We start from the raw sequence: 26,838 nt of genomic DNA on the forward strand, positions 1-26,838 counted from the left end.
TTTTTCTAAGGTCATTAGCAGTTGAAACAATCTCCGAAGTTTAATTCTGCAAAGTCATCCTAATTAATGTAGTTCTTTTGGTTTGGTCACAACAGAAAAAAACCATTCCATGAATTTTATTTGCATGATGGTGTTTATAGGTAGGGAAAGTCCATTTTATTAATTTATAATTATCTTCATGGGTCAAGTAAGTCTTTGAAACAATCATATACAAAACAATTTATAAATATCATTTTCAGAAATAAAAGTCACTATTCATAAGTGTCCTTTTTTGACATCTTGAAAACATTGACTACCAAGGCTAAAAAAAAGACCGTACGAATGGTATCTCTCCCTTAAAGTTAATAGGGAATGAATTAGTAATATACCCATCTCAGGGATTTTCATTGGTCATAACCCCTCACCCCAGCTCAAGCCTGAAAAAAACTTCAAACTTCATTAAGTTGTTGGGAGACTCATGAACTTGACACTCACAGCTCATCTAATATACTGTAACTACTTGAGGCAGGTCACATTCATCTTTATATGTCTAAACTTAGCACAATACCTGGCACACAATATGTGCTCAACAAATGCTTGTGAATTAAATAAATGAGCCACCTCCCCTAATACATACACCTCCCCACTTATCAGGTAACTACCAGAGATGGAAAAGCTAGCAAGTTCACCCAAAGCTAAAGGTGGCTTCTCTAGCAAGTTTCCAAGAAGCATCATCAACCTGCTGTAGCAGTCTCCAAGGTGCCCACAGCTTTCTTTAAATGCTTCTAAAAGCTCCACTTTTTCTCCAGGTTCCAGCTGACCAGCATCCATCAGTGCAGCTCTCACTAACAGATGAGCCTCACTAAGAAGGTGGATGCAGCTCTGGGTTTTTGTAGTCTTGTAGGTATTACTGTAGTCTACCTAAAACAAAGAGGCAAACAGCTGATGTTGCAGCACAAAGACTCTTAAAGGTTTCCCAGTTCTTAAAAACACCTGTTTTGTTAGTAAAGTTAATATCTGGACACATTAAATCCTAACAAATAAAAAAGTGGTTGTTGATCACTCTAACAGGAGCTAGAGTTCCCGCCTCCCCCCGTCCAATCCATGAGCCAATTTTGTACACGCAACTGTAAATACTCCTTTGTTAGTAAACAGCACACATCATTAGAGAAGACCCAAATAATACTATAATACTAATAATACTGTTAACAATAAAGCTAATGAACATGTCTGAAATAGTTAACTTTTTTAAAAAGTTCTATGATTTAAATCTTTCTCAAATTCAGACTGAGTATCCCTCCTTTTAGTTTCAAATGGTGAATTTAGATTCTGCTACAGCTATTTCTGTAACTTGAGTGGGCTTATAAAAATTATCACTAACTATCTGAGTCAATCTTCATTTTCAGACACCAGTAGGCAAATCATCTAGATGAAGCCTATGATTTTCAATTAAGCAAAACTAAAAAGACAGAGCAAAGCTGATATAATTATCAACATTGAAATGTCAGGGACAAATCAGGTAAAACCTTGACCTGATAATCAAAATTAACATCAACAATGAGGGGCAGATAGATATCACGCACCTTCTAATGTCATACCCCGAGAAACATGCTACACACCACTGTATCACATGTGCAATATTCTGGCTAAGAAGATAAAAGCTATCATGAAAAAATGTTAAAGGCTGAAAGGGGAAATAAATTTTTCAAAAATGCTTATGTCATAAAAAAAAACAAGGAAAGACTATGATCATGTTTCAGATTAAAGGAGGGTAAAGACACATGCCAAATACACTACCTGATGCTAGGGTGGACCCTGTACGGGAGTGGGGGAAATGCTATTGGACCATTACAAGGTCAGCTGACAAAAATGAAATATAAACCACAGACTGAAGTATTGTGTCACTGTTAAATTTACTGAAGCATATGACTGTCCTGTGGTTGACTAAGCAAATGCCCTCATTCTTAGGAAACACACACTGAAGTATTTAGCCTTAGACTATGATCTATGCAGTTTATTTTCAAAGGATCAGAAAACAATGTGTGTGTTTATGTGTGTGTAGGAAGTGCAAGAGTCTGAGAGAGAAGCAAACGGGATATAATGTTGATGCAGGGTAAATCTGCGTGGGGAATATACAGGGTTTATTTGTATACCATTCTTATTCTTGCAACTTTTCTGTAAGTTTCAAATTATGTATTTCAAAATAGAGTTTAAAAAACTTGCCAGGAATGAGTTGGCAGCTGTCGTTTTCAGAAAAGGAAGAAGAATGCCCACTCTGGGACCCTACTCACAGGACAATGCTACAGGTGCTTCAGTGCCCGGGGAAAACCTGCTGATGTTTCAAAGAACAGTGAGACAATGGTAAATGATCTAAGATTTCTTTCAACTCCATTTCAAGATTGTCTTTGCCAGGGTTCAAGGTAAAGGTCAAAGGCTATTTATATTTAGACTGGTTAATCGAGCCTCACGGGAAGAAGGTCTGAACACGGGAATCTTATTTTAGTGAAGGGAATTTCTACTGGCTCCTCAAATGTCAGGAGCCGGGAAAACAAGGTGGAGAAAGACACACACTCCACTGGCAGGCAGCTCATGAGCTGGCGGGTGTGGCATTCCGAACGTAAGGTAACTGGAATCCACTTTTCGTCACCAGTTCCACCCTGTATTTCTACAAATAAGAATTAGAAGTTGAGAGGAGTACCATTTCTCTGTAGAGTTGCACTGGTGAGACTGTATTCACAATATACAAATTCCACCCAGCCTCGGCTACAGGAGGTGTTTTCAGCTTAACACTGGGACCTTTTCTAGAACTAAAAGCAAAACAAAGGACAAGAACAGTAAGACAAAACATGTTATTAGGAAGTGGCAATTTTAAATGGTAAATATTTGATACCTAAAGTAATATAACTGTGAAATCATTTTCATTTAGTATTTTCTTCAGTATTAAAGGGGCAGTTATTTTTAGAGTATTATTTGTTACAATGCTACACAGGCCTACAATATTTAATATTCTACAACTCATGAACTGATACACCAATCACTTAAAATTCATTCCAAAAGTATTCTTAAATGGGCGCTAAGCTCAAAGAACAGGCAAGAGCCCTCAAAGGGAGAGAGACTCGGCTGTGACAGCCCCTGTGCCCAGGACATCTCTGTGTGTGGCCTTCACGAGCCCAGCAGGCCCTACAGCACAAATCTAAGCAGAAGCTCCGACAGAGAAACACTCAAACACTCACGGCTGCTGAGAAAATGCAGAAAACACATGGAACTGCTAGTTTGCTTAAAGCACTATCCTGTCTCTTGCTTTCACTATGCGATGCATTTTCTGTGATCTACAAACTGTTAAACCACAGACCTTAGATCAAATGAATTTTCAAATAAATTAGAACTTTTAAGAATCATTTAAAATATATAATACATTACAAATATCAAATGTGCATGATTCCAAGCTGTTTTTCCTCTCCCGAGAAGCCTTTAAACCAGTCAGACCACTCTGAACTCTAAGTGATCACTTAACCGAGTCAACCTGTTCATTCCTTTTGGTGCAATGAGCACAGGCAATTCAAAAAAGCAAAACTTATGTTAAGAACAAAAACCAATGTCTTACTTGAAATTCATTATATGTTTCTTCCCCCAAAACAGATTTCTTACCTAGTTAAGTTTTCCATATAGAAATGTTCAAGTCAGATTGTATTTCCTACCTAAGTTCACAGTATAGAAAATGTCAAATGGAATACCACTTGGCCTTAAAAAAGAAGAAAATTTTACTCTTTCAACAGCATGGATGCACTTGGAGAACACTATGCTAAGTTAAATAAGCCAGCAAATACCGTATGATTTCATTCACATGTGGAATCTCATGAACAAACTGAACTAATAAGCAAAATAGAGAGAGACTCATAAACAGAGAGAAGGCTGACGGCTCTGGGTGGGGGTGGGGGGTGGAGGGATGAAGCAAACAGAAAAATGGACTCAGGGACATGAACGACAAGTGTGGTGATTGAGTGCAGAAAAGGGGTATAAAATGGGGAAAAAAACAACAAAAAGAGAGATAAGAAAGCCGAGAGAGACTCAGAGACAGAGATAAAAGGATGCATTGCCACAAAATAAGAAAATATCAGACGGAAGCACAACTAGTCTGCAATTAAGCGTTCTAAACAACATGGAAACAGAAGACCAAAGCATCAGCCAGAGCTTAGTGTTATCAAACTGCAATTCTATCTTAAGGTAGATCAGTACGTATCTATATATCATGAATGTGACTTAAGGTAAGAAACACATTGTTAATTTCTTTTAAATTGAAACAGCAGAAAATAATCTTGAAGTTTGAGTTAGCATTAGAGACCCTGTCATTCCCATTAATTACACAGATAAGCATATCCCTTAACTTCTTATCTAAAATACTAGATTTTTATTGAAACTATTTTGTAATTCATTTTCTTCTAAAAGTTGCAGTGTCAATTATAAAGGATATTATAGCAATCACTAAAATATTATTTTCTTATCCTGGAAAAATAACATTACAGAAAAGCTACCTGATTGTTCAAAGTTTTGATTTAAGAAAAACAAAGATACACACAAAACACACCAATAGTAATTCAGGCCAGAGCTTTGGCAGGAGTATCTGGGGAGAGGGATGCTTACAGAAGCCTCTTGGGTGACTCTCTCCTCTCTGGAATGGCCTCCGGGTCTGCCTTGGTCAAAAGTACAATGTGGTTTTTAAAGTGACAGATGGTTTTCAAGCCTATGAAAAGCTGAATTCTTAACACACAGACATCCATACTGACAGGTGGGCAAGCCTAGTAAAGGAAAAAAATCACAAAGTAAACCAAAAAATAAAGATATAAGAACTTTAATCTTCAAAAATCCGTTTGTTTATTTGATTAAGTTTCTCCTGCTCCACTCCTACCCTCAAAAAAACCCCTCAAATGCCTATTTTTATCAGCAGGAGGTTTCTCTATCTAAACTTATGTAATTATCTATTTCCTACGTGCCTGCCAAAGAGCTACTCTTTCTGAATGAATTCAGAAAGTGGGTGCACTGGAAACCCCTCACAGCTGTGGCCAGGGCCAGGTGCCTCCGCAGGGCAATCCCACTAACGGTGTGCGGGCTTGGGGATATGCCCAAATGGATTTTCTAGGCAAAATGAGATACTACAAAAGGACATTCTACTGCGCAGAGTACATAGAATGGTTTCTTAGTAGATGGGTGTGTAGGAGAGAAATGCTTGCATATTCGAATTGCCCCTGACTCCTGGGTCCTTAGGTGTGAATACTGCCCGGAGTGGAGTATGCTGGGTAAACTGTAGAAAACCCTGGACCAGGAGCCAGGCTCCTGTGCCTGTGAGGGAGCATTAACTCAACTAGAATGGATAAGGGAAACAGAAGCTCTTTCTGGGAGCTCACAAAATGATGCTGCCAGGCCCACGCCTTCTTCAAGAACACTGTTTTGATTCAGAGGTCATCTTCCTTGTCCCTTTGCACAGGTACTTGGGGGAACACCTCCATCTATTTTTTCATCCCCAAGAAGAGTTAGGTGGCCCTGGCTAGTACTGAGAATCTGGAATTTCAGGGGAAAGGCAGAAAAAGATAAGTGTGCTGTGGGCTAAACTCTGAGGCTGTGAAATCCTTCTCAGACACCACAGCTCCCAAAACCCGAGTCAGCAAGCGGGCTAAACGACTGCATGCCCGTCCAGTGGCATCTGGGTTGGTGGAGTCGCAGGAGGGGCGGCCACGAGGTGCGATCATCAGCACCCTTCCCTCTGTGCCGGTTCCCAGAGGACGGTCTCAAGGGCAGCAGCCCTCACCAGTTCCTCCCTCCCCTTTTCTCCCTTCCTCTCTTACTGGTTTCTTCACTCTGGTTTTATGAGACTCTGAGAAAACCTGAAATTGTCATTTATTTTCAAATGTAGATCGATCCTACCTCAATCTACCACTCACCCTACCATCACTATGTAAGCCTACTTCCTTCTGAGCTCTTTCTTTTAAGGCATGTTGTGGGGAGAAGAAAGGGACAAAGAATCTGTCAGCTTCCAATTTCTGCTCAGGAAATAACCTTTATTTTTAAAATAATCTCTTGAAAAGACTACGTGTGCACCTTCATCACAGACAGAAAGACAAGAGAAAGCTGTGATTCTTACTTCCAGGCAGTAAGTCTGGTGAGTAACAAGCAAGCTCTAACCAGGCCATAACAAAAACGGAGTTACTAGGAACTCCGATCACATAAACCACGGGCACATAATCTGGGCAGCGGTGATAATGACTGAGTACCTGAGACACAGTAATCACATCATAGTGCTGGCTTATCAACATAACCATTATTATCGAACACTTATTTTTCCAAGAAAAGGTGTTCCAGATGCCTTTTTTTATGATAGGCATAAACTAACTTTTGAAATACTGGCCCCAATACTGGGGTTTCCTGTAGTTTGTATTTTCACAACAAACAACCATTCAAGTGGCTTATATGTCAGAGGTGAAATACTGTATGATGACTATAATAAAAATAATCAGTATATTTTGAGAATAAAAATTCAAGGTCAGAAAAATATAGAATCTCATCATGAATTGTCTATGTTTATTTTGTGGTCAATAGCTTTTCAGAGACTAAGCATACGAAAAATGAGGTTATTTATCTAACATATCCATTAACTCTTAGATTTCATCTACAGAAATACAAAAGGTTGTTGAAGGCTTGTAAAATAACAGAATTATAGGCATATCTAATAACAATATAAAGAAATTATTTTATTGTACTTTATTCAATTTTGTGTTCATTTTTCAATTTTGTGTTCTTGAATATATTAATTTCTGAACTTTTTTAATAGCTATATATTAATTGCCACCAACATACCATTAATAAAATCATAGTATGCTGTAGTTGTGAAGTACTCTCTGAAGTTACATTATACATATTTTTTACCAAACTTTTAAAACTATGCCTTATACCTAAATTCTGAGTGAAATGTTTCCAAAGTAATCTTAAATGTCATCATCTAAAATGACAGAAAATCATTTCAGAAAATGTTTACTATTTTACATTCAAACCATGAAATCAGAAAATGTTTACTATTTTACATTCAAAAGTTCTAATTCAATAAAAAAAGATCTTATGACCTTTACTGTTCACCTCACTTAGACCCAAGAGCAAGTTTGCAAGCAGTCACATGTTCCTTTTTGATCTAAAGGTTTCGCTGTCGTCATAAGCCAGTTCTAACCTTCAGGGTGGAATCCACATACGGGTCCTCCTCACGAGCCGCCGCCGCACTGCACCGCACGGTGAAACACTGCAGGTTGTTACTAAAGAAGAGGAGAGAGGCCACTGAGCAAAGCCAAGGCCAAAAACCAACATGTTCATAGCTGGAAGGATTTCACAGGCAAACAGGACAACGGCAAAGGTGGGAGAAGCTCAAGTATTCGTCAAGTGCTGACAAGGCAGACAGCTTCTTATCAAGGAGTATCTCAGGACCCCTACAGAGTGTTTTTTAAAACATAACTGGTCCCCAACTTACCCCTATTGAATCATAATATCTAGCGGCTGAATCTAGACATGTGTGGTTCTACAAAAGTCTATGTGTAGCTCTACACTCCAACACCAAGGATCTGGGTCAGTACCCTCGTTTGATAGATAGGTGATACCCCCAGAGTCAGTCCAAGGTAAAGAGAGTTCACTACCAAAGCCAAGATTGGAACCCAAATTCCTGACTATTATCTCTACCCCAGTCATCCCAGGATGAAATTGAGCTTGGATTATACTGGCCACCGTATCTAAAATGCAAATCCAACAGAACAGAAAATCAGAGACTGTCTGATGGAATCTTCAGAGTTAGCTACTCTCACAGCTTGTTTTAGATTAGGGCATGGAAGGTTCATGATGGGCCAAGGCCTCTCTGAACAACAGAGCCAAATTAGGTCCCAGGTCTCCTCACTCCTCACACTCCTGTATCTCTTTCCACAACCTCGGGTGGCTTCCATGGGTGCAGTAGAACAACCTAGGGACCCAATAGTAAGTGCACAATAAATGCCTGCTGACTGATGGGTAAGTCAGCACTGCAATACTGACATTAAAAACAGCTGACTTAAAAACTGCAACAAAAGTCACTTTGTAGTGAATTCACAGGAACAGTTTTTATAAACAAATAGTGGGAGAAGTAAAAATGAACTGTTAAAAAGCAGCCCTGGCTGGTGTAGCTCAGTGGATTGAGCGCGGGCCTGCGAACCAGAGGATCGCCGTTCGATTTCCAGTCAGGGCACAATGCCTGGGCTGCAGGCCAGTTCCCAGCAGTGGACCCACGAGAGGCAACCACACATTGATGTTTCTCTCCCTTTGTCCTTCTCTTCTCCTCTAAAGATAAATAAATAAAATCTTAAAAAAAAAAGCAGAAGACTAAAACAAATAGAAGAAATACTCTTTAACAAGAAAGGTATTCTGGCATCTGCCCGGTTGGGAGACTCTGCACAATGTAGCTGAGAGGCATCAGTCAGGGCTGTCTCTCTTCATCTGTTGGCTGGGGCTTCCCCTTCAGCCTCAGCCCACTGCCACCTCTGTCCATTTCCACAGAGCTCTAGGACGTGACCTCACACATGACTTATATTTAACAGAACGGGAGGCATAAGTTTAGAGGGTCCACTCACTAAATTCTCAGTGTCCTGTACATCTATGAAATAACATGGAAAAAAGATGGATAGTCTTTGACGCCAATATTTAGAGACAGAAATTAATATTTTATTTCCTTTTTTCTCTATTTTTTCCTCAGTATCTGAGATGCTATAGTTCCCTAGGATTTTCTACATCCTTGAAGATCCTTTTCTTCCTCCTCTGGCTTCCTAAATATGACCTTCACCAGAGGTTTAGTTCAAGTACTTTGCTACACTCTTGGAGTCATGCTCACTACTTTAACAATCAGCTCTTTTTTGATCATAATAAAACATCTAAGTTTTCCTCTCTTCTCTAATTTTTAGTTCTATGTGTCCAAAAGCCTCATTAGTATTTCTTCTTAATATTCCCTTAGAACCTCAAACACAAATGTGTTAAAACAAATTTCTCCTTTGCCCCACACCAGCTTCCATTCTTTCATAAATGCAGGCTCAAAATTCATTGGGTTTTTTCATGCTTCTTCTCCCTTCCTTCCAGTTATCCCTCCCCTTAGTTCATGTCCATGGGTTGTACATAAAAGTTCTTTGGCTTCTCCGTGTCCTATACTATTCTTTATATCTTCCTATTTTGTACCCACCAATTTTGCTTCTTAATCCCTATGCCCTTTCCCCCATTCTCCCCCTTCCCCCCTCCCAGCTGATAACCCTCCAAATGACCTCCATATCTATGCTTCTGTTACTGTTCTGTTTGCTTTGTTTTAGTTTTTTAAATTCAGTTGTTGACACTTGTCAGTTTGTTTTCACTTTCATGTTCATAGTTTTGATCTTCTTTCTTAAATAAGACCCTTTAAAATTTCATATAATAAGGGTTGGAAAGGATGACGAACTCCTCTCACTTTACCTTGTCTGGAAAGCACATTATCTGCCCTTCCATTCTAAATGATAGCTGTGCTGGAGAGAGCGATCTTGGTTATAGGTCCTCTCTAACTTTTCACCACTTTGAATACTTCTTGCCAGTACCTTCGTGCCTGCAGTTTCTTTTAAGAAATCAGCTCAATATTAAGGGAACTCTTGTTGGTAACTCTCTGCCTTTTTCTTTCTGTTTTTAAGATTCTCTTTATCTTTAACCTTTGGCATTTTAATTATGATGTGTCTTGGTGTGGTCCTCCTGGGTCCAAATGTTTGGGACTCTGTACTCCCTGGACTTGTATGTCTTTTTCTTTCACCAAATTAAGGAAGTTTTCTTTCATTAGTTTTTGAAATAAGTTTTCGAAATAAGTTTTCAATTTCTTGCCCTTCTTCTCCTTCTGGCATTCCTATGATTCACATGTTGGCCCTTTTGGAGATGTCCCAGAGTCTTCTTAAACTCTCATTTTTTAAAAAATTCTTGTTTCTTCATTTTGTTCTAGTTAAATGTTTATTTTTTCCTTATGTTCGAAATTGTTGATTTGAATCCCGGCTTCCTTCCTTTCACTGTTGGTTTCCTATGGGTTTTTCTTTATTTCACTTCGTGTAGCCTTCATTTCTTCCCTTATACTTTTGCTACATTCAGTGAGGTCTCTGAGAATTCTGATCACCAGTGTTTTGAACCCTATGTCTGATAGGTTGGCTATCTCCACATCACTTAGTTCTTTTCCTGAGGTTCTGTTCTGCTCCTTCATTTGGGCCCTATTTCTTGTCTCCTCAATTTGGCAGCCTTCCCGTGTCTGTGTACTAAACAGAGCCACTCTGACTCCCTGTCTTAGTGCACCTATTAAGCTGTATGAGGTGAAGCCTTGGGTATTCACCAGAGTAGGGAGGCTGCTTCACTGTTTTGTCGCTCCATGTATGGGGGAGGGTTGAAGAGGAGACAATTGCACTGCTGGCTGACTTCTGGGGGCTTTCCTGGCACTCACTCCATTTCCAGTCACTTCACCCATTTTCCATGTGACTGGGACCCCTCCAGCTGCTGCCGATTGTGGTTCCCAAAGTAGGTGGGTGTGCCTTACATTCTGGCCTCTCCTGACAAACCAGCAGTTTCTTCCCTTATCCCGACCCCCATTGGTTCTTACAGACAGAAGTAATGAGGCTTTGTTTTTCTTGGCACTGGAGCCCTGGGCTGCATGGTCCCACATGGGGCTGGGATCACTCACTCACCAGGTATCCCCCTGATTTTTATCCACCACACGTGAATGTAGGACCATCTGTTCCAATGGCCACCACCACTGCCTCGCCTCCACCCACCACCCCCACAGTGTTCTCTCTGCCCCCACTCCCCATCTCTGCCCCTCATTCCCATCTGGATGAACGTAGCTTCTTTAATTACTTGGTTGTTGGACCATACGGCTCAATTTTCTGGCAGTTCTGGGTATTTTTTGTTTTGAAATTAGTTGTGATCCTTCTTATGGTTGTGCAAGAAGGTGAAGCATGTCTAGGTAGACAAGCACCTCTATCTTGACCACAAGTATCCCTATCATATCACTTTCTTTGGTCAAAACTTGAGCGAGGACAGCAAATTCACAATTATTAACAACCACACCTAAAACAAAAACAAAAACAAAAATAATCTAAGCAAACATCTAGGACAGGAACGGAACCACAGAAATGGAGATCACCTGGAGGGTTAGCAACAGGGGATTGGGAGGAGGAGAGAGAGAAAAGATACAGAGAGTAAGTACCATAGATGGTAGGTAGAAAATAGATGGGGGAGGGGCAAAAGTAGTGTGGGAAATATAGAAGCTAAAGAAGTTATGACACATGGACATGAACTAAAGGGGGGGAATGTGGGTGGGAGAGGGTGTGCAGGGTGGAGGGGAATAAAGGGAGGGAAATGGGACAACTGTAATGGCATAATCAATAAAATATTTTTTTTAAGGGGGAAAAACAAAAAACAAAAACAAAAACACCTGAGCTAGATATCGGTTTCTTCATACCCAAGAAACATTATTACACAATACTTAGGAAAGTGAGAATAACTACCTCCACGATGTTCACTTAAGAAACACACAATAGCATTTCTCCTTACACCAGGGAGAGGGCGGGGAGTGGGGAGCACCTACCCTAGGGGTGGGCATCAAATCCACAGGTGGGTCCTATACTGTTTGAAACATACTCTAGCACTTGCTGGAGATTCTGATAATATCACAGTTTTTAAAAAAATCACTGTCCCTTTAAAAAATAATTTAATTAACATAATAAATTATTGGTTGCTCCTGCAGAACTATATGACATAGCCTTTGTTTACAGTCTTTCCTCCATAATGCCCTTCCTTTTCCAATCTCCAACTGTCAAATTCTAACTATCTTTCAGGAATCATTTTGAACATGAAAAACTTTACTTTTGGTCAGAAATAATTTCTCTCCTCCCAATGCCTACACCACTTCATGAAGTCTTAAGACATTGTCCACAAATCTCCTAGTGTCTGTGCTCTGCCTATGCATCTCTGGCCCCCTCTTATGTTGTTGCTTTAGCAGCCGATGGTGTGCCTTATTCACAGTTGCTTGGCCAGAGGACCCCATGCAAGTGCTTAACACATAATCTAAGCTCAAAAAAACAGGACATAGAACCAAAAGCATCACTTACTGCTGAGATAAAAGAAAATGAGGTCAAAGTCCTGCTCAGGACCCCATTGTACATGCCAGCATACCAGGTAAGGCAACTCATAAGACATCTGCCACCAATTAGCAACATGACCTTGACCAATATCAACCTCTGGATTACTTCCCCATCTGTACCAATCAGAAGGTAAAATCAGATGGTCTTTGTGGCCCCTTTACAGTTTTAAACCATTATAAAATAATTAACTCAAAAAGAAGGATATAATAGCAGTAAAAAAAAATTAGGGAAAGAAATTTAGAGATGCCCTGACTGGCCCCACTGACTCTTCACTAGAATTCCCTACAAAAATCTTCCCTCGTAAAGAACCGCAATCTTTCTTACAAAGATTCCCCATCCGGTCTAAGAAAACAAAACAAAGGCAAACCAGAATCTAAATCATTGACATTAAAAAGAGAGGAGTGGGCCATCAAAAGACAGGTGTATACATTAATTTATACTGCTACATACTGGTTCACACAATTCTGACTTAAAGATTTGGAAAGCAGCTTGAGAATTTACAGAAAAATAAGTGACTCAAAGGCCAGCAAGTGACACTATAACATACCTCGTGATGACATGCAAAAATTGTGGTGTGAGCACCGCCTGCTGAGACTTCTCAGGATATTGGTAAACTGACATTAATTCAACTGATTTGACCACCAGGTAGAGATAGCCCACATGAGGTAATGAGAAAAAACAAAAGAGACTCAACAATTCTTTTTCCTGAGGCAAATTTATTCTCTCAGAAGAGTGAGAACCTATATGAAAAAGAAAAAAACCCCATAAAACTAGTAAATAAAGGGAAGCAGTATCTTGACTTTTCTAGGCAAAAAAGTCTATCAGTAGATAATCAAAGCCTTGTCTAGAGGAATTTGCTCTTTAAAGAAGAACACCATCAAGAAATTAAAAGAGAGTGATATAATTAGAATATCACCATGTTGTAACCCCTAATAAATAAAAAGATTTAGGTAATAATCATTAATGGCTATTAACAGTATTTAAAAAAGTCAACCAGATATGTACCTGCCAACAGAACTTAACTACTACTTGTGTTACCTAATAATAATAATAATAATAACCTGATCGAGACTAAGTCTAGACTAGCACCATCAACAGAAATGTAATGTCAGTCACATATGTAATTTAAAGTTTTCTAGTAATCGCATTTACAAAAGTAAAAACAGGCAAAAATTTGAAACACTGTATTAACCAACATAACCAAAATATTACCAATTCAACAAGCAATCAACAAAAAAATCAATGAGATATTTTCATGTGTGTGTGTGTATATATATACATACATATATACATATATATGTATATATGTATGTATATATATATATATATAGTGGCACTAAGTCTTCAAGATAAGTGTGAATTTTATACTTAAAGTCTATTTCAATCTAGACTAGTCACATTTCAAGTGCTCAAAAGCAGCATGTGACTAATGGCTGCCATACTGAAAAGTGTAGCTGTATACAGAACTGCCAAATCACGGAAAAACGGAGGATACAGGAATAGGTTAAATGACACTATGGGGAGTAAATTACCAAAATTCAGGCTGTGGGAAAGTCGACAGCTGTTAATTCGGTTTCTTGCTAAACAAATTGCAAAGCAAAGAGAGGGAGGGAGAGCCTGTGTATTAAAAGAGACTTTAAAGACACAGCAAACAATTGCAATGTATGAACCTTACTTGGAATCTGATCCAAACAAATGAATTAAAGAAAAAAATTATTTTTTAAGGTTTTATTTATTTTTAGAGAGAGGAGGGAGGGAGGGGGAAAGACAGGGAGAGAAACATCTACGTGAGAAAGAAACAGCTGCCTGCTCCATGTGCCCCAGCCAGGGACCCAACTGACAACCCAAACATGTGCCCTGACCAGGAAATGAACCCACAACCTTTGGCTTTGCAGGATGACGCCCAGCCAACTGAACTACACCAGTCAGGGCAGAAAAAATTTTTAGACAATCAGGGAAATCTGAACACTGACTAGACATATGATGATATCAATGAATTAAAAAAAAAAAACATGAAATGGCATTTTGAGTTTGTTTAAATAAAGCAATCCATAGCATAAACTCTGGAGTCTGCATCATAATAATCTGGCATGGGGCCAAGTGCCGTCAAGAGGCAACACTTAAAGCTGTGTGACTGGGACATAGGATGTGGTTCATGGTACTATTTTCTCTCCACCTCTGTGCTTGAAATTTTTTTTCCCACTCAGACTGCGTTCTCTCCCTCTTACTCTTCCAAAGGAAGAGAAGAACAATCATCAATGGCTATTGGCAGTTGCAAAAGCAACACCAAACACCATCTTCACACTCAGGAGAGAACACTGCGCCTCCTCCTCGTGGTTTCGGGTGCTCTACACGTTCAGAGAAACTTCTCTAGTAACAAACTATAGAAATGATTCCTGAAAGTATAGTCTTAAAATTTTTAATAATCAGAAGTTTTTTAAAAAAAAGTATAGCTCTGACTGATACTCTTCAAGGACACCCATTATATAACAGAAGAGAGTCCAATTCTCCATCCTCCATAATTGGCCCAGAGCAACCTGTACAGTTTTCTCTCCCTCTTCTTTCCTACACATATCTGTGCTCTAGGCAGTCAGAAGTGCTCGCTAATCTCCACACATACGATGCTTTAATACCTTGCACATGTTGGTTCCTCTTAGGTAATAATCTCATAAAATCTCCATCATCTGAAAGCTCTACACATCCCTTAGGGCCCAGCTCCAACATGCACTACCACTCCATTTGCCTAGTAAGTAAACATTTACTGGATACCTACTATGTGCCACTCTTCTTGGTTCTGGAGCTACAACAGAGCACAAAACAAGGTCACTGCATTCATTCTAATAATGGGGACTGGAAAGGAAAATAAACAAACTGTGTAGTGTGCGGAGAGGGAATATTTTAAATTGAGATGTCACAGAAGTCCTCTGTGGTGCAGTAATATCTAAACTGTGAGTTGAATGACTCAAGTCACACAAAGATCTGAGGAAAACACATTCTCAGCACTTGAAGAGTAAGTAACAGGTCTTCCAGGTCTAGCAGGTCTCAGTACATACAAGAATGTACTTGGCCCCAGCCAGGGAGCTCAATCAGGTAGACTGAGACCACAACCATATGCCAAGGTTATGGGTTCGATCCCCAGTCAGGGCACATATAAGAATCAACCAGTGAATGCATTAATTAAGAGAAAAAAAACAAATCTATGTTTCTTTCTCTCTCTCCCTTCCTCTCTCTCCCTAAAGTCAATCAATAAAAAAAAATTTTAAAGAGTGCACTTGGTATATCTAAGGAAGGGAGAAAGGCCATATGGATCAAGAACACCAAGCAGGGTGAGTGGAACAAGATAAGCTCAGAATTAGGGTCATGTAGGCCATGGAAATAATTTGGGATTTTATCCCAAGTGCTATAGGAAGCTACTGGATAAAGAGCTGACTGTCTAACATGACTATGGACCCTGTCTGGTCCCCAACATTTTCTCACAACCCCCTCTCCCTTGTTCAGCCCTCCTGATCTTTCTTCTCTCAGTTTCTCAAACAAGATTCACCCTCCACCACAAGCCTTTGCTGCTTCTGCCCCAAACCCAACCCAAAACCAGTGCCATTTCACTCTTCAGATCCTCTTTCTCAAGGAGCCTTACCCGGCCACCAGGTCAGGATCTTTTGTTACAGGCTTAGTGTGCAACTATATCCTCCTTTTTGTGATTATTCAATTAATAAATAATCTATCTTCTCCGTGAGACTGTAAGTTCGCAAGTACAAGTAGTTGGCCCACTTTTGCTTTTGGTTCCCTAGTAGTATTCATCACCATACCCAACAGAGTAAGTGTTCAATAAGTGTTTACTGAAACAAGCAAATAAGTAAATGAAGGTTATAAATGCATTTCATCAAAATATTTGTATCTTTCTCTAGGCAACACTGAAAAATGTTAAACAGGCCAGGACTAAGTACAGTACCCAATGCTGATTTTTAATTTGGGCTGCCCATCAGATTCCTGGGGGGCTTTTCAAATACTGATATCTGGGCTCCATAACCGACCAATCAAGTCAGAATCTCTAGCATGTAAAGCCTGGGCATCACTATTTTTAAAAGCACCCAAGTAAATCCAATATGCAGCAAGGCTGAAACACACTGCTCTAAATAAATTTCTTGCCAGTCTACCATTTCCCACCTTGCTCACAAGGCCATCATAAGAAGTTTGCCAAATACCCAGCTAGAACCCACATAAACCTCAGCCATAGCAGGGCTCTGACTTCCCTTTTCAGGTCAAGTGATCTTCTTCAAAAAGAGAAATGGCTTTTGTCTGTCACGTCCTCTTCATGACTTCTCCTAGCAGATACAACTTCCCTTTCTATTGCTCACAGGCATTTGCTAAGGAACTTGTTTAAGGCTACAGGGGGACTCAGGAGAAGAACCTAACCTACTACCCATGGCAGTCCAGCCTCCCAGCTGGAGCCTTTTCACCTCCCTGCACTGTATCATGGTTGTACTTACCTGTTTGATAAATAGGTAGCAGCTGAAGTGAATGCAACTTAATGTCATCAGACAAGGCATAGGACGAAATGTCAGGAGCAAAACGTCTGTACATTTAAAAAGACAGAGAGAGAGAGAGATCTAATTTCCATGTACTTGAGGCAGATAAATATATATTAAATGCTGCTGAATGAAAAGCTTTCTAATACCTATACAGCAGATATTGAACATGGAAGTATTTTTCATCATCTAATCCTGTCGACTCCAGTGTAACAAATACTCCAGACTGTTCACTTTTTTCACCAAGAAGTTCCATGGGCTTTTGGCAGATAACAAAATCATCTGACTCAAGCTGCAAAGTTTCATTACTGATGCCTTAAAAAATAATAGTTAAAAAAAGAGGTTAACTCCAAATACGACTTGAATGAAAATTAGATTTCACAACATCCCCCACCAATTAAATAGATGTAGAGTAATTATACTTATTTATACACAAAAACACATGTCATGTATTAGCAAGGCACTATGGTTTTGAAGTCTTAACACTTGCTCATTTATTCCTATAACAACTGATCATGCACAGGAGGATTATCATCCCCATTTTTTACTTGAGAAACTGAAATTCAAAGATGGTATCATGAACCCAAAGTCATTCAACAAGTAAATATGAAGACTGGGGCTACAACTTCCTCACTGAGCAGTTGTTCCATTATTTCTATTGGCAAATATTACTGAAATGCATTTGTATACCACAGAATAAGACATAAGCGGCCAGATCACAAACCCAAATCCCATGTTTTTGGAATAATTACATCTACATATAACGCAACCTGGCAATACACATACTAAAGAGCTTCAGGGATTGTCAGAAGGAAGCGTTTTCTCTATGCCTAAAACAAGAAAGCAAAGTCATCATTTACCTTCTGCCTGTTTCACCGAACTGTTGGTATTATGCGGATGGTAGTGAACACTCTCTCCATTTTTAGGGTTTGACTCCAGTTTCAGGAGTAAGACTTCTAAATCTGACATGATAGCCACATATCCAACACAAAAAGAAATTCCAACAGGAGTGATATTATGTATGTGTATGATTAAAGAACGTTCAAAATCTAATACTGAGAATTCTTCATCAATCACCTGATACTTCAAACTAAATAAGACTAACTTATTTGTGCAGCCAACAAGAAGGTCTCCTCGCACAGGACAACAGGAAACACACAAGGGGGCCTCAGAAAGCGGCATCTCAACAATAGACATCTGGTCCCTGAGGGTTTCTCGGAAGGGTGGCTCCACATTGTGTCCAACCATGCGGATACACACTCGAGCGTTTTCAGTCCTTTTACTTCTCCAGTTCACATAAGCACGTAGAAATGTAGCTTTGTTTTTCTCTTCAATTGCTACCAAATAGTCTCCTGAGGAGAAAATAAGATTATACTTAAAATTTGTAATTGGAAACAAACACTTACACCTTGCATCATGAAAAGGAACTATTAATGGATTCTAATGTGAATGGTTGAATTAAAGATTCACCAGAACAAAACCCAAAGTAACAGAACCTTAGGTATATTTTTAACTGACTTTCGACATTTAGGTTCTTGAAATACAATCTCTCTGCATTTTAATGTCTTAAGATACTCATTAATTATTCATGTAGTTTACATAGAAATGTATTTTATTCCTTATATTAGCTCCAAAGTTTATTGTAGCTCTGAAGCTACAACTCCAACAAAATTCTCCCGACATAAAGAGCTTGGCAGTATCAGTATGATGTTACTGTAAAATAAGCCATAAATTAAAGGACTCCGCAGTTAGCAGAACTTACAGTACAACCCCACCCCTACCCACAAAAGTCGTATCTTCATGTCAACTCTTAGAAATAAGATAAAGTTCTACATACTAAATAAAAGTTAAATCTAAGCTAATTTCCCCTTAATTGTTGATTTTATTAGACTTTTTAAAATTACAAAGTAAATTTGTAATTCCTATTTGTTGTGAGAAGTTGAAGCAGTAAAGAGACATAAAATAAAAAGTATAATGTTTTCCCCTCTGCAGTCCAATTTGTGAGAAGCCAATGTTAACACACACAGCCTGGCGTGTGCCCTTCTGCACTGTTCTCTCATATAAACATAGTTCACAGAGTGGTGTTTGCCTCTTCTTTGTTTAATATCCAAAATGGAATCCCACTAAATATACATAACACCCTGAAACTTTATTTTTTTATTTTTTTATTTATTTATCTTTAGAGGGGAAGGGAAGGAGAGAGCGAGAGAAACATCAATGTATGGTTGCCTTTCATGCGTCCCCTGCTGGGAATTGGCCTGCAGGGAACTGGCCTGCAACCCAGGAATGTGCCCTGACTGGGAATCAAACCGCGATTATCTGGTTCACAGGCCCGCGCTCAATCCAACACCCTGAAACTTTAAAAAATTACCAACAAATCTTTCTCTCCAGGTCCATGTATGGAAATCTGACATTCTTTCCAATTTTTGCATAATATCCTACATATACATGTGCCACAATTTATTCTACAATTCCCCTATTAATATACATTCAAATATTCCCAGTTTTGTTACCACTACACTTTACTTCACACTGCAATAATAGGCCTATAGCTATGTATTTATTTACTGGGGTTTTGTTTCAATGGTGTAGGTTCCCAAATGCAATAAGAATGTTGGGCCAAAGGGTAAATGCATTTTAAATTTTAATAAACATTGCCAGATTATTATCACAATTACATAATAAAAAATCATATTGCCAACTGTTTGACATGCTTCTTTCCCCACATCCTCACTAGCACTGACTCGATGTAATGAGGAAAACATGGACTCTCGGGGTTATTATAAGTTATATTTTTCAGACCTCTCATAAAGTTAGTCATCTTTTCCCCTGCTTATCAGCCATGTATAATTTGTCTTCTGCAAGTTACCCACTTTTTTACTGGGTTGTCTGAGTTTTCTTTTTAAGAAACAGCAGCTCTCTGGGTAAAAGAGATGATCCTTTCTTGGCCACGAATAGCAAATCGTTGCTGAGTCTACTGTTTGATTCTTCTATTTACATGACATCTTTTACCATATAATTTTTACGTATTCATAAGTGTCTTTTCCTTCTTGACTTCTGAGTTTCCTAACTTGCTATACTAGTCTCCTATGTCTTCCATATTATACAAACATGCTCTTGCATATTCTATTTTACTAATTTTTTTAGTTACATTTTTAATCTTTAGAACTTTGTGGGTGTGGAGGATACGTCTGGGTTCTTCAAAATGCAGAACCTACTATAAGCTAACATTAGGTAATGAAGCCTTTTTCCAATGAACTAAAATTGAAAGGCTGCTATTGGCTTGCTGACTTCCTGTATGCGTATACAGAAGCAAGCAGCTGCAGACCCTTTCTGCAGGCCCATGGGGTTGGCCACACTCCCTCCTTCTCCAAACTGAACTATTGGTCAAGAGAGGCAAGCCTTCTCCTGATGCCGGTTCCTTTAGCCACAGAGATGGAGGCTATACCTACCTGTTCTCTAACTGGAGATCTTGGTAGGATGCCTAAACATCTTCTGCAGGTTTAATGTTTGCTCACTCTATTCCAGAGTAGCTGTTTGGATAAAGTTAAGGTTAAAAGATGCCTGAGGTGATTGCTTATATAAAAATAGGTTTATCTAAGAAAAGTCTGTGTTTGTCTTGCTGCCATAAAATGCCTTTAGAAACCTCTTCCTTTCAGTAATATTTTCCATAGGGTATTTGTAGGGTTCATGACTTGCTGCATGTCTGCCCTGAGGGCCCAGGTGAGGGAAGCTCCTGGTTTTACTCAAAGGTGGTCATCTGAAAATTCCAGAAGTGAACCCCAGGTCAAGCTCCAAATGCTGGGCTTCAGGATATTAATTAGCCTTATGAGAATGAGCCTTAACATCAGAATGGCTGTACCGACTTACTTCATATCTAAATCTGAAAAACAGTATTTGTAAGTTGTGATGGAGCTGGCTTAAGTTTTGACTATCAAAAAAAGAAAATTCTCTTTATATAACTAAATTCTTAAAGTTGTGTTGACAGTATTGTATTACCAACAACCTGTTTATTTGAGTAGTTTGAACACACTGCAGTTCAAGTTCACACAGGCCTCATTAGGTCCTAGTGATGGAACTAGGTGCCTATCCATGGTTTAATTCCACCTGCAGATGAGGGCCCACGGGGCAGTCATACCTGTGAGGTTTACATCTTGTGCTGTAACACAGTCATACAGAGACAAACGGCAATATAACAATTAATAAACTTTTAGTTTAAATTGTCTACATCTTTAAATTTTAAGATTTTTACTATATATTGATGCAAAGTGTGAGTGCAATTAGTGCTTGTAATTTAAAAACTATTTAATATTTGAAATAAGTGTAGTTATATATTTATATTAATAACAATGCCTGTGGCCTTCATCTTCCTAAAATTTCCTCATTAAATACACTTTTAAACAATTTTATTGTAGTACAAAACATGTAACATAAAATTGTACACCATTTTTAAGTGTACAATTAATACAATGGCATTAAGTACATTCACATTGTTGTACAGTCATCAGCACCAACCCTCTCCAGAGCTTTTCAATTTCCCCCCAAAATTCTGTAGTAAACAATAACTCCCCTTCCCTCCCCCCATCTAACCCCAATTCTGCCAACTACCATTCTACTTTCTGTCTCTATGAATTTGACTGCCCTAGGTTCCTCATATTAACTGAATAATACAATATTCATTCTTTGGTGTCTGGCTTACATCACTTAGCATAATGTCTTATGGGTTCATTTGTGCTGCAGCAATATGTCAGATTTTCATTCCTTTTTAACACTAATATTCTACTGTATGCATATGCCATATTTGGTTTATCTGTCCACAGACACTCAGGATGTTTCCATGTCTTGGCTATTACAAACAATGCTATAGTAAACATGAATGTAAGATATGCATATGCCACATTTTTGTCTGTCTTTTTACTTGTTGATGGACATTTGGGTTTGCTTCTACCTCTTGGCTCTTATGAAAACTGCTTCTATGAACATAGACGTATAAATATCTACAAAAGTCCCTGATTTCAATTATTTTGTGTCTATACCTAGAAGTGAAATTGCTGGCTCACAAATTATCATGTTTCATTTTTTAAGGAAGCACCATACTCTTTTCCACAGCAGCTCTCTACCATTTTACGTTCCCACCAGAAATGCACAAGGGTTCCAAAATCTCCACATCCTCACCAACGGTCATTTTCTACTTTTTAAATAATAGCCATCCTAATGGTTGTGAAGCGGTATCTCACTGTGGTTTTGATTTGCATTTCTTTAATAATTAGTGACGTTGAGCATGTTTTCATGTGCTTGTTAACCATTTGGAGAAATGCCTATCAAGTCCTTTGCCCATTTTTGAACTGGTTTGCTTTTTGTTGCTCAGTTATAGCAGTTATTACATAAACTGGATATTAATGTCTTATCAGATGCATGCTGGGCAAATATTTCCTCCCACTCTGGGGACTGTTTTTTCAATCCTTTGATAGTGTCCTTTGATGCACAACAGTTTTAATTTTGATGAAGTCCAATTTGCCTATTTTTTCTTTTGTTGCCTGGTGTTATATTCAAGTTAGTAAATGAATTTTAAAACTAAGAGTATCGTTTGCCCTGTCTGGTGTGGCTCAGTACATTGAGTGCCAGTCTGCAAACTGCAAGGTTGCTGGTTTGATTTCCTGTCAGGGCACATGCCTGGGTTGCTGGCCAGGTCCCCAACTGGGGCGTGTTGGAGGCAGTCGACTGATGTTTCTCTCCCTCTCTTTCTCCTTCCCTTCTGCTCTCTCCGAAAATAAATGAAATCTTTTAAAAAGTTAAAAGAAAAAAAACCTAAGAGTATATTTTGTTATATAAAGGTGTTTTATTCATACATTTAAAAATATATGCCTATTTCATTAATAGTCTGTCTATATATCAATTGTATATATATATAAAATGCAAACTGTAAATAGTATACATGCCATCTTATATGTTTTCAAATTAATAACTTGTTTTATAAATGATGACCTGGAACTTGCTAAGTGTGTCTACCTCATAAGCCCTACAATCAGAGCTTTAGAGTTCTCTCAATTAATCCTCACCAACAGATCTTTAGATATCTCCTTCTCCTTTTATAGCTCAGGAATCTGAAGTTCAGACAAACAAGTACATTGCCTAAGGCAACAGGGCCAATAAGAAGAGCTTGAACTTAAACTTGAATTTGGTTACCTCAAAAGCCAATGTTCATTCCTCAATTATGCTGTCAAAATGTTAGAAGGGAGTTATAAGTCTAGAAGATTCTATGGAGATTATAGCCCTTTATAAGAGAAAGGAACTAAGTTTTTTAAAGCATTATACACCCAAAGCTTTATTTTACTTGTAAATTAAAAAATCATTCTCAAATCTACTCCCAAGCCGAGAGACACTGATATTTAAAAATAAGTAAACTTTTCCTTTTATATAACAACATCAAACCTGGTTAACGCCAATACCAGATTTAGGAAAGCATTGAACTCCAATGACAATATTGACATCAGAAGAAAGAGTATCTGATGCATCAAAATGTGTTTCACGACTTAAGTTGAGGGAGGGTAGGACATGGGGGGAGGTAACAGACCAGAGTTGGTTTAATGCACTGTGCTAAGTACAGGTGGTGAGGGCCCTGTGGTCATCCTCCCTGCCCCACCACTTCCAAACACCCTAGAAACAAGTGCCCAGCTTCCCATACATCACTACCCCCTCGCCACCAGGCCTTTTCCCCCAGAGCAATGAGTTCTCACATCTCCTCTTCCTCCCTTCACACACAAAGCCTAAATTAAGTTTTCATTATTGATGGTGATGTTAGGCTACACTGGTCCTTCAAAATTTCTACCTACTCTCTTCCCCAAACCCCCCAGTTTCATGAAAGGAGAATAGCACCCTATTAGAGATAAAAAACTAAAAGTGTTTATGCTTGGGTAAGAGGCCTGCAAAGTATTTACAATAAATACAGGGCGTGGCAAAAGTAGGTTTACAGTTATCAGAACTGAAACACAATTTATTCTCGTAATAGTATTTATTATTATATTATTTTCCATATGAACTGTAAACCTATTTTGCCTTACCTTGTATAAATGGCTATTAAAAGATCTGTTCTTTTTTAAAAATTATTTATTTATTTGAAAGAAAAAAAGAAACATTGATTTGTTGCTCCACTTATTTATCCACTCAATGGTTGTTGATTCCCATGTGTGCCCTGACCAGGGTTAGAACCTGCAACCTTGGTGCCTCAGGATGTTGTTCTTACCAACTGAGCTACCAGGCCTGAGCTACAACAGTGATTTGTTGTTTTTAATGGGGGAGATTTGCTACAGAGGAAGACACTGCATGTCTAGAGCATAAATCCTCACATCCAAGTTACTGTAAGTGGGAAAAAAGAACACCAAAAAAAAAAAAAGCTGAGCCATGGAAGACATATAGATAGTGCATAGCTAGGAGTTAACTATGTGTAGACTAACAGAAGCTGTACCCAGAGGTTGAAGGTCAGGCCAAGGACTGAGAGTTACCCTGGAGCTATATGAGCCATGCTAATGTATTCCACATGACTCCTGGATTTTAAGAGAACAACTGGAGTACAAAAACATCTTTGTTTTTCAAGGCCTCATTATTGAGGTCACCAATCTACTCCCTGCCTACAGTAGCCAGTGTGGCTACTAGGTCAGTGGCTCTGAATCCCCGCTAAATATTAGACTCTCCCCAATGCTAGGCCACACCCCAAGAAACTGAGACTGGTTCTCCAGGCTGTGATCAAGGCATCAATATTTTTTAAAAGTCCCCCAACAAATCCATATGCACCAGCAGTGTTATCCAAGAATCCACAGAGTCACCACTACTGACAGACAAGAAAGATTAAAGTTTACATAATGCCTGCCACTTCCAATTCTGGAATAAATGTCCACTTGGAAGAATGGGGGAAATAATGTAAACAGTGTCCTCTGTCTCTGTCTCTCCCTCATACTCACACTAAAGTTGAAACTGGAGAGCTTGCCACTCAGCAGAGCTCTTTAAAGGTGAGAATTCCTGTGCTAACAAGGGATGGGAGATGAGAGATAGGGAAAACTACCAATAATGGGAAATGATTGAAAAAGATTTTGTAAGAAATATCAAAATCAGAATCTTTTGCTTAAAGAGAACTTACAGGTCTAATAAATGGATTCTAAACTAGTCTGCGGACTGGCACAGGTCCCCATGGATGTCTTCACTAGTCAAAAAGAAAAACTTAATAATGACAGGGGAACTCAAGATTTAAAAATTTTTAGCTTTAGTTATAGTTAATAGGCTTAGTGATTATTGCATGTAGAAAGCTATTGTTCCAGGAACTGAAATGCATGCCCGGACCTCCCCTGACTCCAAGAAGCGCAAAAGCAATTCAATCTTTGTGCTACAAAGGAGGAGATCAAGATGGATTCAATCCTTTTAAGTCTCTACTTATTGGTTCTGGCAGGGACAAGGCAGCACAAATGCCAACTTTTGTGGTTTCAATAAATGTAGTAAGTTGGTCATAAAACAAAGACATACATCATTTGGGGCTAAGTGTTTTTCTTTTTATAAATAATGGTGACAGTAAATAGAAGGGTTATCCATTATTTTTAAAAAACATCTTTGACAAAATAAACAGATACCATGGATAGCAGCCCCAGTTTTTTCTAATCCACAAAATCTCAGTGTCTGGAAATCACTGATCTAGTGATTCAACTTTTTTTTTTTTTAAACAAAAACTGAGAACCAAAAGTGTCTATGAACTCACACCAAAACAACCACTCCGAGCAAAGGGACAAGAGGAAGATGGTCAATCCTCCAGATTCATGCTCTGCTCTTCATTATTAAGTGCTTCAGCCTCAGGGAACCCTCGGGGTGGTTCCCCTGTAAACACTTCAATTTACACCTTTACTCTTCTCTTGAAAAGGAGGGATTATACTCAAAATAATCCTAACGTGACTCCTTTTCAAATCTGAGTAAGTGCCTATTATTAAATATTACATACACACACCCACACAGTGCCTTCTTGGCACACTTCACTTTTCTGGTGGAAAAATAATATTGGCTGCTGCTACACTGGGGAGAAGGCAAGGGTCGGAGGTGGGGATAGAAAGCGTTCTAAGAGTAGAGTTCCACGTTAAAATCAGCATATAATGTGAGCCTCAAAAATTGACAGTTTGTAGATAAAGGTATAGATGTAAAAGGGTTGACCAGGAGTTGACCTTATCTTTGAAGGTGGGAGTACCTGGGGTTCCAGATACTATTCTCCTTACCTATGTATGTGTTTGAATTTTTCTAAACTAAAACGTTTCTGTTTGTTTGTTTGTTTTGTTGTATTTTTTTTAAGTGTCTGGGTTGAAGGGAAGCAGCCACCCGACCACAGCCCTTTCTGGCTAGGACAGGACTGGAGCAGCTTTCAGCATCCCCACCCCATAAAAGCAGGCACTCACCAGTGGTTGCTATGACAACCGCGCAGCTCTGTTCATTTTGAGTAATCAACTCCATCAAGCGAGACCATCCGGTAAGTTTCCGGAAGCCGAAGACCCTTTCCCTCCCAGAGCTGCAGTCGGGGACGCTCGATCCCCTAGGAAGGAAACCCCAAGCAGGGGTCCGTCGTTACTCACCAGCCGCGCTGTAGGCCAGGTGCAGCACCCGGCCCAGCGTGGAGAAGGCGCACCTCGGCTGGCACAGCTCTTGGCCGGCCACGGCGAACGCCTCCACCTTGCAGCCTGCCGCCACGAACAGCGCATCAGGGCCCCCGCCGCAGAATTGCTCGGGCTCAAGCTTGCAGGGCACCACCTGCTGAGATCCGAATGGGTGCAAGTTGTATAAGTGCACCATCCCGGCCACCGGCTGCGGGGCAGGCCGGGCCCCGGATACCCTGCGCCTGGGTGCAGAGGCTGGACCACTTCCGCAAATTTCGGCGCACAGCTGAGTCACGTGAGCGCCAGTCGGTCCAACCTGGGGCTTCTCTTCTTAAAGAGAACGCAGCAGTGCGAGGCTGGAGCTGAGACAGCGGTCACCCGCCCCTCAGGCGCTGCGCAGCTCCGCCGCAGTCCCGGGTCAGTAGGCCCAGGGTCTCAGAGCCTGGCACCCAGCAGCCCAGTCCTGACTGCCCCGACGCGCTCAGCAGTTGGCTGGCAGAGACACTGCGGTGTCCTTCCCTTAGCCTT

At 39.6% G+C, this 26,838-nt stretch overlaps 1 protein-coding gene and 1 non-coding gene across 5 annotated transcripts in view; both read right to left on the minus strand.

Annotated features, from left to right (window-relative positions):
- The window catches only part of HPS3 (HPS3 biogenesis of lysosomal organelles complex 2 subunit 1), a 43,758-nt gene extending 17,169 nt beyond the window's left edge, over positions 1–26,589 (minus strand). For 3 of the 4 annotated variants that reach the window (XR_008392041.1, XM_053667230.1, XM_053667231.1), the window contains exons 1-10: positions 26,290–26,589; positions 17,551–18,042; positions 16,840–17,005; positions 16,652–16,737; positions 14,938–14,964; positions 12,712–12,904; positions 7,193–7,274; positions 4,621–4,775; positions 2,678–2,786; positions 719–900 (exon numbers count right to left, since the gene is read on the minus strand). Coding sequence is in view for 3 of the 4 variants with exons in the window: in XM_053667230.1 (XP_053523205.1) it covers positions 719–900; positions 2,678–2,786; positions 4,621–4,775; positions 7,193–7,274; positions 12,712–12,904; positions 14,938–14,964; positions 16,652–16,737; positions 16,840–17,005; positions 17,551–18,042; positions 26,290–26,506 (1,709 nt within the window). In the remaining variant the exon portion in view is untranslated. The remainder of the gene's footprint in view (positions 1–718; positions 901–2,677; positions 2,787–4,620; positions 4,776–7,192; positions 7,275–12,711; positions 12,905–14,937; positions 14,965–16,651; positions 16,738–16,839; positions 17,006–17,550; positions 18,043–26,289) is intronic. The other variant, XM_037154294.2, reaches the window with a different exon arrangement.
- Positions 14,363–14,576, minus strand: LOC119055982 (small nucleolar RNA U3). The gene has a single exon (XR_005083800.2). It is a non-coding gene; the product is annotated as a small nucleolar RNA U3 (small nucleolar RNA).
- Positions 26,590–26,838: the final 249 nt, after the last annotated feature.

Source organism: Artibeus jamaicensis, unplaced genomic scaffold (genome assembly GCF_021234435.1).
Source record: "Artibeus jamaicensis isolate MK-2021 breed Jamaican fruit bat unplaced genomic scaffold, CSHL_Jam_final contig_466, whole genome shotgun sequence".
Lineage (NCBI taxonomy): Eukaryota > Metazoa > Chordata > Mammalia > Chiroptera > Phyllostomidae > Artibeus > Artibeus jamaicensis.